Source organism: Talpa occidentalis, unplaced genomic scaffold (assembly GCF_014898055.3).
Source record: "Talpa occidentalis isolate TD23 unplaced genomic scaffold, MPIMG_talOcc4v2.1, whole genome shotgun sequence".
Classification (NCBI taxonomy): domain Eukaryota; kingdom Metazoa; phylum Chordata; class Mammalia; order Eulipotyphla; family Talpidae; genus Talpa; species Talpa occidentalis.
The window spans coordinates 4,941,748-4,954,943 of NW_026555331.1; the positions used below are offsets into that span (position 1 = coordinate 4,941,748).

Here is a 13,196-nt window from a genome sequence, read left to right on the forward strand (position 1 = left end):
TCCATCTGTGTGTTCCAGTGGGAGGCACAGACCCTGGCCCCTCACACAGCTCTGCCCTGGGGAGTGACGCATGAGATGGCAGCTCTCAGTGCCATCCTGGTATTTGTGGAAGGCGAAGAGTTGCAGGGAGGGTATTTCTGGCCCAAATTCATGTGGAATCAGAGTCACGGCTGAGCTGGGGTTCCAGCTGCCCACTTGCATCCCGCACCTCCTCCTCGGTGCCGTTGGGGTGTACTTCGGGGGCCCAGGGGCTAGGCTGGGGCTCTCCCATCCATCCTGCATGTGGTCCTCAGCACTGCTCAGCTGGGGTGTGGCCCTCCCGGGGAGATGAGCTAACTGAGGCTCCAAGGCACAGGCGACTTGCCTGAGGTCATGAGCAGACACCGGTGGGGGTCGGAGGGCAGGGCTGGAGTTAGGTCACTGGGACCCCTTCCTGGCTGGGGTCCTGGCCACAAAACCCTTGCCTTGCTGAGACAAATTGATTTATTTGTCCGGACTATTCTATTTTGTGTTTTCCTGTTGCCTGAGTGTCAGCTAATCCCGGCTGGTCTTGCTGAGCCAGCAAGCTGCCTGGGAGGGGGCGCTCGGCTGAACGCTGGAGACGCGTGGATTGCAGACAATTCCTGTCTGTTCTCCGTGCAAAGCGCCGTGAGCCGCATTTGCTCCTGCTGTGTCACCTTTAAAGTGTCTGATGCTGCCTGCAGCGGGGCTGGTCGAGGTTCTCAATCAGATCACATGGATGCACGTGTTTTAAAATGTTAATAGATTTGAGGAGAGAGGCTGGTTCTTCCCTTCGGCCTCCCAGGACGGTGTCTTCCTATCCAATATCCAATGAGAGGCCGAAATGCCCCCTGCGGTGTCGACCCTGCAGTTACCTTCTCTCTCTCTTTCTCCCTCCTAAAGGGTCTGATGGGTCCGGAAGGCAAGGAGGGACCTCCTGGCTTGCAAGGGCTCCGGGTGAGTACACGCTGTCCTCCGACCCCGCGGCTCACCCACACGGCCGCCGCTGGAGCAGCTCAGGCGGCGGCAGCCTCGTGCGCTGAGGACTGGGAGCAGGTGGTGAAGGGTTAGATCTGGTCCCGCCCACGGGGCCAGGGGCCTCAGCTTTGCGTTTGGGACTTGGAGACATGAGGACGTATGGAGGCTCATACCCCTGTGTGGTCAGAGCCCAGTGAGTGAAATGGGGGCCCTTGCATGCTTTGGTATGAGAAAATAAACAAATACAAAAGTAGAAGGACTAGGAAATGATCCCCCAGGCTCCCCAAATCTGCTGCACCACTTGTCAAGTCACTGGCTGTTGACTTATGCCAGCGCTGCCTCTGTCCCCTGCTGGGCGAGCTCAAAGCCTCCCGGGCCTCACTTTGAGCTGCTGCCTGCTCAGCCCAGGATTTGGGGGTGAGGTGGCGTGGCCCAGCCCCCAGTCGCTGTGTGGAGAGTAGCCGGCGGGGAAGGCGGCTGGTGAGAGGTGACCAAGTGATCCAAGGGTGGAGGTGGCCCAGGCCAGGGGTGGGGCTGGAGGGGCGCCTCCTGGGCCAGATGGTGGGGTGGTGTGGGGCGAGGGCCCCTGGGAAAGGCAGATCTCCTGCCCCCGAGGGACTCAGGGCCCAGAGAGCCAGGAGGCCACAGATGGGAGCATCTGTGGAGGTTGCACAGGGAGCACCGAGGGCTGCCCCTCCTCCTGCTGCCTCTGGTGAGCGAGGACAGTGAGCACACCCGGCCTCCTGTGACTGCCGCTCTGTCCTCGTGGGTGACACTGCTAGGAAAACACCCACAAAGGCAAACTGATGTGCGCGTGGGCTGGCTGGAGGCAGCTTCCGGTCAGGTTGGCCTCTGCTGAGTCGGACACGTGAGACAGAGCACTTACTTCTCCTTCCCCGGCGGTGCCCTGTCACATCCCCTCATCAGCTGCAATGCAAGCATCGCTCTGAAGAGCCCCGAACCCTCCCCACACCAGCTATGTAAAGGGAAGGGATAAGACACGGGCAGCTGCAGGGACCTGGAAATGGAGAAGCTGAGACTAAAACAAGGGCTCCAAGCCTTTACTTTAGAGATTAGCACCAGGCAGACAGGTAATCCCCGGTGAGGCAAAGGCATTCATTTGGACAAAGCTGGTATTTTCCAGAATGACACAGTGAAAGGGGGGATCAGGAGCCCAGTGCCCCCGAGCCACCCCCAGAGTTAGGAGCACACTCAGCCGCAGGCAGTGCTCCGGATACTGCTGATCCGAAGGTTCTGGACTAGAACGAGCCTGGCTCAATGCCACGGAGGTGCCTGGACACTCTAGAACTCCCAGGTCCATATTTTCAAAATCTGTGATGCCCCGTTCACCCACCCAAATAAACATCTGGCCGCACCCCAGCCTTAACTTCCTGTGAGGACCAAGACCGGCTATCACAGCCCGTTGCACTTGAGATGCAGCGATCCTGGATGTCTCACCACAGCGATCCTTGGTGTCTCAGCGCGTGCCATTGCTCTAAGCACATTTTAAACAGGTTCCACCTGTGCAGGAATAAACTGAATGTGCACTAGGGAGGAGATAACATTGCCTGGACAAGCAGTGCAGAGCCGGGGCTCACCTAGGTGGCGTGTGGAGCTCATCAAGGGTTCCGTAAGGCAGGGCAGTTTGAACTCCATTCTGCAAACCCCAAGGCTACCCCGTGTCACACCGATTATAAATGCTGGGGCAGGGACTGGCACTCGGGTCTGCCTGGCTCAATCCCTTCAGTGGTGTGTGAGTGCACGAGTGTGCATGAGCATACGAATGTGTGCACATGTGTAAACGTGAATGCATGTGAGTGCACATGCATCGGGTCACATGTGCATATGGACATGCAAATGCATGCGCACAGTGAAACACACACCTGCCCATTACACGCACATGTTTGTGTGTGTCTGTTTACATGTGTGTGTGCACGTGTGTGTTTGAATGCACCCGAATTCTAAACGAGGCTTCGGCAGCCCTGTGGTGGGCGCGTGGAGAGAGCAGCTCCTTGGGACAGGCCGGCTGGTTCTGTGGCTGCGTAGCACACACTGTGCCTTGTTCTCTGGCTGTTGGAGTCAAGGGTCTCATGTTGCCAAAAGCTCTCAGGCCCATCAGCTCTGATTTGTAGTAGATTCCACGAGAGAAACATGGGCAGTCGTTTGTCAGTGGCAACCTGCTTTGAATTTGTTTTACTTTTCAATGTGTGAAGCCCTTTCTCTGGCCTCTCCCTGCTCTGCAGATGGCCAAGGCCGGTGCGGGTCACAGGTTGCCATTTGATTCATCTCCTGGCACGGAGCCAGGGTTTATATCAGGCCACTCCAGGCTGCCCCTAAGCACCTGGGTTCAGCTCTAACCAGTAGAAAATAATATTGCTTGACATTTGGAGGCATGAGAACAGGAACTGAGCAAAAGACCATACGGCCCATATTAGAACCACTCGCACAAGCAATCGCTTTATCTGCTAATGGCCCCTCACCTGGCTGGGTGAGCGCCTCCTGGCTGGAAGAATTGCTGATCTGAATTTATGGGCTTCCTCTTCTCCACGGGCAGCCCGGCAGCCCTGGGAGATCAGTCCTGCTCAGCATCCTGACATTCAGAATGAATTGAAAAATCTACCCTCGTGACAAATTACACGCGCTTATCCAGATACCGCGTCGGGTAGCAATTTAAAAGAGAGGAAAAGAAAAATGACAAGAAACAGGCTTATTGGTAGTAACACAGTTCTTATTGCTGCAAAACCTGCCCTTGCCAGTACTTCTCAAATGTCCACAGCCAGTTATAGCTCCAAAATGCAGAGGTTGCGCGGCTGCTGCTCTCTCCAGCACCGGCACTACTCCCTTCACCAGCACCGCCGCTGTCATCGGCATCAGCACCCCCACCATCATCACCACCATCATCAGCACCATCGCCACCACCATCAGAATGAATTGAAAGTCGTCACCTCCACCATGACCACCACCACTACTGGATGTCTCCGAATGGCGGACACCATGCTAAGCACTTCCTGGGCTTGATCCCATTTAATCCTCATGGCCCCGCCAGGGGTTTTGAACCTGGATTTATTTGACATGTGGTCTCTCCCCCACGACGAGGACTCCAAAGAGCTAGTTTACTGCTGCGACTGTCTTCCTTATCGGAGCCCTCATCACCTTCCTCCTCAGTCTCCAAGCATCTGTTCCAGCTGCGTGACACTTTCATTAAACTCATCAGTCACCTCCTCGGATCCGAGCTGTGTCTTCCACTGTTGTCTTTGATAATTACAATGATTGTAATTTTCCACTTGAGGAAACGAGGACTCAGCGAGATCAGTGGCTGCTCCCCCTTCATCCACCTTAGACGTGGCGCTCTCCCCCTCATGCCATCGTCAGGGAGCTGGCGAAAGGGCACATCGACTCCCTTTCACGGTAGTTAGCAGCCCCGCCGCGTAATCACTTGCATAGAACCTGACACCCCAACCCTGGTAGCTCCAACCCATTAACTCTGGGGAAGCGCCAGGGAACTTATCTCTCAAATATGTTCCAGCCATGTTGGCCATTATTTCCTGTCATTGCAGGACGTTGTGGGCGAGGTGGCATGGGCAGGCCTGTGCTTTTGACAAGTGGAGGCGGCGCTGGCTCTTACATACAGACAGTGCTGTGGGCCAGTCCAGAAGCCAGAAACCTGAAGGGGGTGTTTGGGGCGCAGCTAAGCCGCTGACTTGAGCTGTTGCTTAGGGGCTGGGAGCAGGGACAGGGCGTGGAAAAGGCAGACCAGACTCCCCGGGCTGGCAGCTGCCGTGCTCGCAGCTTGGGGTGTCTCTGAGAGAAGGAGTGGTCTCCGACTGTTTTCGAGGCGGGAATGATGTCAACAGAGCTGCTTTCACCCTTTCGGAAAAATAACCTGCAGCATAGGTTGGTCCAGAAAAGTCTGGAAGGGTCTGGGCTGTGGTGGCAAGAAGCAAGAGGGCTTAGCGGGGCTGGAGACGCCCCAGGTGCTGTGGGGGGAGAGTGTGAACCCAGGCCCCAGGCCTGATGGCAGAGCCACTGCCGAGTGTTTCTGGGGGATGCGACATCACCCAGAAAGGGGATGCCTTTGGGGAGGAGGGGCTGCCTTGCACCCCGTGATCCGCATTCAGGCCCTTTCTTCCGTGGCCTCTGGCCTCCTTGTCTTTCTCTTCCTTGCTGTAAAGCTCACGGGGTGTTGGGGTCTCGGGGTGCCTTGCTCCCCACCACTTTCTCGCCCCACCTCTCCTCCCTGCCCACAGTCCTTCTCTGGGTCAGTGTTTCCCCTCGCTGGCCAGGGAGCGCCTCCTGACTCATCCACGCCCTCTGCAAGCCCTGTCACCGCCGTCGGTGTCCGTGGAGTATCAGTCAGGCCGCCGCAGGAGCCCTGCAGCCCGGGTGGCAGGAGCCGCTACGCCTCGCACACCCCCATCAGGCGCCGGCTCACCTGGGCTAGGGAACGTGACGCTGCTCCCGTGGGTCGGCGTAGCCGCCCCGCTCCCTCGCCAGGGGTGCCCATGGCCCGGATGGGGGTCCCCATCCAGATCCTGCTCTCGGATCCTTTCCTGCCCACGACTGAGCTCCCTCGTTTCACACAGCTTTCCTGTGACCAGGGTGACCGCTGGCCGGGGCCTGGTCTGACGTACTCACCCGGCCTTTCCAGTGCCCCCAGGAGAGGGTTTATCTCATGAATACCCAGCGACTCTGTGGCATGGCCCGGAAGTCCTTGGAGGGCATCTGCTCTCAGCTCCCTGAGGAAGGGGCTGGCAGCCCTGCACCCTCCGATTCAGCCCCGGCGTTCACGTTCACGTTCACCAGCGCAGCCTCAGGTGCAGACAAAGTGCCCCCCAATGAGACACATGCTTTGTGATCGCGTTTGGAATTTCACCTCCTGTGTTGAGTCGCCTGTTCTGACCTCGCCGCACCTCCTGGGTTGGGGTGTGGCCCGGGGGTCCTCCTCAGTCTCCCTGAGTCAGGACACAGTTGGCCGCATCTTCCCTTCTTAGCCTGGCCTCTCCTGGCCACTGTCTGCTGTCCCTGCTGGCGTGCTCGGGCCTGCTCCCTCCCGAGGGGCAGCTTGTCCATGTGGCCCCTGACATGCGGAGTCCCGCAGGCGCAGGCATGTCTCGGGCCCCAGACGGAGGTGGCCGAGGATGAGAACAGGGCCAGCCCTGTCTGCAGGAGGCCTGAGCCTGCAGGGAGAGATGGGGTGAGCAGCAGGGGAGGCTGCGGGCCACAGGCAGAGGGTATTCTCGGCTGGGGGGCTGGAGAAGGCCCTGGATGGAGGAGTGGGGTGCTGGGGAGGGGTGGGGGATTTAGGGGTGGGATGGGGGTGACGGGGGAGAAGATGCTGGGCAGAGAGCAGCTTGCTGTTGGGACTGGTCCTCAGGCTGCCCCCAAGAGCATCCAGGCAGAGGGAAAGTCAAGGGAAGTCGGGGTGGGGTCAAGGTCAAGGCAGAGGAGGTCCGGCTGGCTGGAGAAAGGGGGCAGCCAAAGGGATGGAGGCATGAGCACGGATGGAGCCCGGGGCGGGGGCTCGAGCCCCGCACTGGAGCGGTTCGGGAAGTGGCGGGTTGGGGTGGGAGCAGGACCCGGTTTGTGTTCAAGGACACACACCAGCAGGGTAAAGCTGGGTAAAGTGAGGCGATGGACAGAAGGTGAAGGCGGCGCCCCTGCCAGGGCCGGGAGAGGAGGGCAGGGGCAGCCGGCCGGGGTGGGTCACGGTGGCGTCCACCGCTGCCCGGCAGCCCCGCTCCATCCACCCGCGGCTTCCAGAGCAGCCGGCCGGGCCACGCCGTGTGGGTCCTCGGCAGCCCTCCTCCGGGAAGCCTCCCCAGAGGTCAGGCAGTTTGCAAAGTCAAACAAGTGTGTGTGTGTGCACAGGAGGGTGGGGGGCGGGGCCTGCTCTCCGCAGGAGCCTCACCAAAGGGACCCCAGAGTTCAGGAGCATTGGTTGCCTGGAAGGAAGGCGCTGCGGGCGGGGCTGGGCCTTCTCCCAGGCGAGCCTCTCTGTGCCTTTTGAACGTGGGGCCACGAGTTCCCTAATCCCTCGAAGTTACCAGCTGGGATCCACAGCCCCCAAGGTCAGGCCTCCCCCACTCCCCACTACGACCCTGGAGCACCCCCGCAACGGTTTGCAGGGTGTCTGGGGGCAAATCTGTTCATCAGGGTGTTTGGGAAATAAAACTGACGTCGCCACCGAAGCTGTGATTAGAGCCCCTCTGGGTGGACGGCTCCTGCCCGCCTGCTAATTCTGCCTTGTCTTCTGCCCCCAGGGGAAGAAAGGTGACGTGGGCACCCCCGGGACCCCTGGAGCGCTGGGCCCGCAGGTAAGCGCTTTGCCTGCCCCTCTGCAGCAGTGCCCTGCGGAGACTGGGCGGGCAGTTCTCAGGCGGTCACTCGCCAAGCTCGAGGAGGAGGGTGAGGGCTCGTTGCCCTCCCTCCTGCCCTTCCTCCCCTGGCTCTGCCCTGGGCCCCCTGCCCTGGACGCCCCACCTGTGCACCTGCTCCCACGGTGGACGCCAGACCTCCCGCCAGGTGTTGGCAGGGAGGTGCCAGCAGAGGACGCCGCTGACTTCGCTGCTCCAGGCATTCACTGCCCGCTGCGGCAGACGCGGGGCAGAGAGGTGCTGGCGGCCGGGGCTCAGCCCCTGGCACCCAGTCAGGACAGGGCAGGGGTGGGGAGTGGAGACTGGACCCCCGAGCTTGCCCTCCTGGAGTTACACGCACGTGGCGCTGTGTGTTAACGGTGCCACATAGAGTGCCTGCGTGTGCGCTTGTCACCGGGCTTTCCCGTGAGCAAAGCTTCTGCGTTTCCGAAAACATCGGCATGAGTGCTCCGCCATCAAACAGCTCCAGCGGCAGTTCCCCTGCTGCCCTCTGTGCGCTCCTGGGAATGCATGTTTCATTCTTTCATTTTTAGTTTTGAAGTCACTGCCCTTCAGCTAAGTGCCGGGCAGCTGCTGAGGGAGTGCTGGGCATTGAGCTGGGCGCTGTAGATGTGAATATTGGGGTTTCCAGGGCAGGGTCTTGCCAGAAACAGGCACCCTTAGACACTCTCCGGGGCTCAGAGCCGGCTCCTGCATGGACTGATCGCAACCTGGTGGACGCAAACCCGTGTCCAAGCCCACCACGCCCTGCGGTGGGCCTGGCCCCTGCTTTGACTCTGCACCTGCTCATGGTTTCCTCCCTCGTGCCATCAGGTAGTTGTTTGTCCATTCATTCGCTCACCAGCCGCTTACCAAGTGCCCACAGAGGGGCAGAATCAGCCCTGGTGGGAGACCAGGCAGTTTGACTCCGATGCCCAGGGGAACAGGTGGGCAGGGAGTGACACGGGTAAAGGTCCATCCGAGACCAGAGACCTGGGGTGGCCCCCGCTGCGGGCCTGGGAGGGTGCCTGGCTGGTGGGGGGCTCGAGGCTGCCTCTGGCAGCAGAGCCTGTTAGCATAGTGCTGTCTTCTGTGATGAGAGGGGGGTCCCTGTTCGCTCCTGCTGCCGTCAGTGTGTCCGTGTCACTGTGTCCGTTCTTGAGAACCGCCCACTTGAGAACCACCCGCGAGAGAAGAACGCTTCTCGCCGGGAGATGTAGCGACACTGGCCCAGAGATGAATTAGTCCCGTCTGTAACGGGACGAGTCAGCACCACCTCCTCAGCACACGAGTGAGCCCCTGGGGCCCTGGCGTCCTGCCAGACACGCTCCCTGTGCCTTTCGAGCTGAAAGATCCACCTGGTGGATGGTGGCGGCCTGTGTCACAGCTGGTGGCTCCAGCATCCTCTGCCTTTTGGAGAAACGAAAGGCGGGGTGTGGCGTGTCCGGTGTCGGGTGCTGCAGTCTGGGTGACTGTCCAGATGTCGGGCGGATGAAAGTCCCACAGGAGGTGGGAATGCAGCCAGGGCAGAGGCAGGCCAGGGGCTGCCAGGCCTGGGCCGCTGCCCAGAACCCCCCGGTTGGCAGTCCTTGCCGCTGCACCCCGAGAGCCGCATCCTGGAGGGAGGACCTTGGACACCTCCTCCAAAGCCCGTGTGTGCAGGTGCGGGGTGTGACGGCTGCGCTCATGTATGCGAGTCCTTCTCATGCAGCCTCAGGTTCCAGGCACTTTCATAAATCCGCCTCCACTGGAGGGAGGTGGTTACTGGGAATGATTATTTGCCATTCCCTTATTAATGATAATAGGCTCATTGGTTATTTATGCAGCATCCCCTAATTCCCAGGCCCGCTAGAGAGCTGTTTAGTCACGAGCAGATTAGAAGGATCAAGTGCTGTTCATTAACGATAATTAGCCTGATCAGTTAATTAATAAGTAGACTCATTACTTGGTTGTTTTCATTAGTCATAATTAAAACAGTCATCATTTTGTTGTGAACATTTAGGTCTAGTGGTAATTTGTCACACTCATTAATAATTAGATTAATTAGTTATTTTGTTATGTTTTTATCTGTGATAAGAGAGTGAACTCACACCTGGGAAGCCTCCCCCATGCTGGGTGAGTTCACACACCCTTATTAATCCAGCCCCTGAGGCATTGGGACGGAGGGACGGAGGCCCTGGAGGCGGGTGGTCTGCACCCCCAAGGCCCAGTATCTGCGCCAGCGCAGGCAGCCCCAGGGGACCTGGCATTGGACCTCGGCCATCTTGCCCCAAGCCCTGTCCCTCATCTCTTTGTGCCATCCCTACCACCACCACCAAAGCTAACGGTCCCCTCAAAATAAACTTCTGGTTTGCCATCTGCTTGGGAAGGCAGGCACTGGGCAGGTTCTCGACCAACTTGAGCAGCGGATAAAGGACAGTCCTGGAGCCCTCGGTGGCTTTTCCAGGCTTTGATCTTTCTACGCCATTTGTAGTGAGGCAGCCAGGCACAGGGCAGGCAGGGGGGCCGGGGGGCTGGCTAGCCCCCCAAGAATCTTCACTCTTTGGCTTTGGCGTTCTCTTGTGGTCTCTTCCTCTTAGTCGTGCGTCCTCTGCTGCAGCCGTCCTCTGCATGTGACTCCGCCCTGTAGCCCCAGCGTCCAGGCTCAGCTGTGCCCACTCACGCAGCCCCACACCACACTCCAGGTGTCCACCCTCAGGCCTGCGTGCTCCGTGCCCACGCTCCCACGTGCCCGGCAGAGTAAAACCTGACCGTGTCGCTACCCTAGCCCATCTTTAATTCCAATGCTAGACTAGCAGACAGGCCGGTTCTCCTTGGTCAAAAACCTTGTGAAGGTCGAAGTCTCCTGCTCTGGTTCTCCAACGCGCAGTGACCAGCCTCCTGCGGGCGTGTGTGCGGGGCCCAGCAGGGCTGGGGCTGGGCTGGCGCAGGGACGTGTGGCCAGGAGGCCCTGCTCTCCCAGGGCTCGGGCCTAAGGCACACTGAGCTCCTGGAGGCCCCGAGCTCGCCCTCCCGGTCTGCGAGTTGTCTCCGTGAGCCCACCATGCTGTGGCGAGCTGTAAGAGCTCATTTTTTGATCGCTGAGTAGCGCCCCGTGGTGAGTCCACACCGTGAGCTCGTCCATGCCTGTGTCCGCGGGCACGGAGCCGTGCCGTAGCTTGGCTGTTGTCAGTAGCAGCGAGGGCTGGAGCAAGATGTGGTTCCGCCACTGTCTGGAATACTACTCAGTCATAAGGAGGGTGAAAGCTGCCATTTACAGCCAAATGGAAGGAGTTGAAGGGAGTTCTGTGCAGTAAAGCAAGTCAGAATGACAAATAGTGGACATTTGTACAGGAGACGATTTGACAAAGCAGAGCTGAGGTCCACTCTGCCCGAGGTGCCTGGTGGCCTGGAGGAGGCTGGACGTAGCCCCCTGCAGGTGGCTGGTCCGAGCAGAGCTCCTGCGCCCTCGGCCCCCTCCGCCTCCATGTGCCCCTGCCCGGCTGCTGGGGCCTCCCGAGCAGGGCTCTGGCAAGAGGCATCTGGTCCCTGACCACTACCCTGACATTTCCACCTGGGCCTGCAGGCCCTGCCCACCCGTGTAGAGGAGGCCGGAGGCAGCTCGCTGCCCTGTGCAGCCCGTGGAGGCCGCTTTCCAGCCTCTCCAGCCACGTCCCCGCTGCTCTGTCTTTGCTGGTGGCCTCCGCGGGGGGTGGGCCAACTGCCACACAGGGTTTGCTCTTGCTCCTGTGGCTGCAGCGGATCCTTACCAAGACCTGGCCTCAGGGCCTGGACAGGCGTCCCCACACTTACGGAGAGCCTGGACACGGTGTCCCAGGCTGGACCCGCGGGACCCCTGAGTGGACAGCTGTGCACTGACCCTCCTCCTGCTGCAGTCACCAGGGAGGAGCCTGGCCGGTCCCTGTCCAGGTCACTGTCCAGCTCTGCCTGGACCTTCAATTGATCCTGCTGCAAGCAAATGTCCCCCAACAGACACCCCCAAAGATTCACGGGGCCTGGCAGAGCTACAGAGAAAACCAGGTGCTGCCCAAGTGTCCGCGTCCCAACTGCCCGAAGTCCAAGCCCGCTGCTGGCTGCCGCGCGCCCCCAGGGGGCCGAGAGTGGACGCTGCGCACAGTCTTGCCATTTGTTGGCGTGTATCGCCCTCTAGTGGCGCGGGGGGTTCAAGTCCTTGACTTCCTCGGTCCACCTGCCGGAGCTGGGCTCCCCAGAGATGCAGGGACAAGAGGGGCCTCTGGCTCCAGGGCTTGTGCTCAGGTGACCCCAGGAGGGCGCGCGTTCCCCTGGGGGACTAGTGAAAATGGCAGAGAGGAGGAACATCGCAGATGGGAAGGGAGGGGAGACCCCTGAGCCACAGAGGCCCTGGCGAGGTCTGCTCTGCCGCTGGCCGCGATGCAGGGGACGGGCCGGGGAGGCCACTGCCAACACAGGGCAGCACTGGGCAGGAATGGGCCGCGGAGGGCCTCACCCGCGGAGGGACCGGCTGTGCTGCGATGGCCTTGGGTGGGCCTGTCGGGAACGCTCAGGCCCACCTCCCCTCCTGCCTCACCGGCTGGCCGGCCTGTCACCCAGGCCCGCCCTGGCCCCTCCGGCCCGCTCCAGGCTGGCTGCTTCGCTGAGTGCTCGCGGGAAACTCAGCGCGTGCCTGTCCGAGGCCTGCCCTGGAGATGGAGTCTCCTGACCCGGCTCTGGGAGCCCCCGGCTCCGGCCCTGCCCCACCCAGCCGGCCCCCTATTCCCAGATGGAGCTCGGCCGTGCCCTCAGCCTAGGCCTCCCCACTCCCGCTGCGCCTGGCTCCCTGCCGCTGCCCGCTGCCCCTTCTCCTGGCCTCTTCCCCACAGGAGCCCCTCAGAGCCACTCCCCTTCTCCCTGCAGGAATCCGGGCCACCCCCTGGCCTGTGCTGATGGCTTCCCGGAGCACTTGCCGCTTTCTGGCAGAGACTCTGCCACGCGCTCCCTCCCCCGCCCTCCCTGCATCCCTGCAGTCACCACGGCGGTGAAGGTGACCCAGGTACACCGAGGGGCAGCGCCTGCCTCCTGGGTGCGGCGCATAAGCACCGGGAAGGAATGACTAGACTGATTGTGAATCTGGGTCTGAATGTGGTGGGCAGGACGGGTCTCTGCAGAATGACTTACTTCATCTAAAGACAAGGAGCGAGCACTGGCCAGGACAGGAGAGACGGGGCCGGCGCGCACTGCTGGGGTCGTCCCTGGTGCCACCGCTGTGGAGAAGAGCATGGGGGCCTCTAAAAATTAAAAATAAGTGTATTATGTGACTCGGTGATCCCACTGCTGCGTGTTTCTCCAAAGAACACCAAAAAAACAGAAACCCAGTCATTCGGAGAAATGTTTGTGCCCCCGTATTCGTCACAGTGTTGTTCACAACCCCCACGACAGGGAAATAATCTAAGTGCTGCCCCGCGGGCAAATGCATCAGTCTATGGACTGGTGGAATATTACTCAGCCGTGAACAATGAAGTTGTGACCCTGCCGTTTGCAACTTGGGCGGACCCAGAGGGGACAGAACGTAGGGCGAGGAGCCAGATAGGGACAGACAGACGATGCGATGTCACTCATATGCGGTAGATAAAGAATAAATGAACAAATAAAACAAAAACAAGCCTTTAGGCTCGAAGAACAAAATAGTGGTTACTGGAAGGGAAGGGAGAAGGAGTGGGGAAATCAGGGAAGGGCTTGACGGTGGGGTGAGAGGCGGGACTCACACACGCAGGGGCTGATTCATACACCTGTGCCCCAAGACCCGCGTGAGGTCACACGTCCAAGTTCCTTCAGTGAAGAGGGGGTGGGGTGGAGAAGGTTTGCTGTCGGGAGAGTTGTCTGCAGAACTGTGACACGTGCTTTTTC

The 13,196-nt window shown here is 60.1% G+C and overlaps 1 protein-coding gene and 1 long non-coding RNA gene across 3 annotated transcripts in view; one reads left to right on the forward strand and one right to left on the reverse strand.

Moving 5' to 3' along the window:
- COL22A1 (collagen type XXII alpha 1 chain) overlaps positions 1–13,196 on the forward strand; it is a 155,960-nt gene that overhangs the window by 66,278 nt on the left and 76,486 nt on the right. For both annotated transcript variants that reach the window (XM_037500558.2, XM_054691957.1), the window contains exons 22-23: positions 904–957; positions 7,239–7,292. In XM_037500558.2, the coding sequence (XP_037356455.1) occupies positions 904–957; positions 7,239–7,292 (108 nt within the window). The remainder of the gene's footprint in view (positions 1–903; positions 958–7,238; positions 7,293–13,196) is intronic.
- LOC119236679 (uncharacterized) overlaps positions 1–13,196 on the reverse strand; it is a 119,420-nt gene that overhangs the window by 64,900 nt on the left and 41,324 nt on the right. The window lies entirely within an intron of this gene.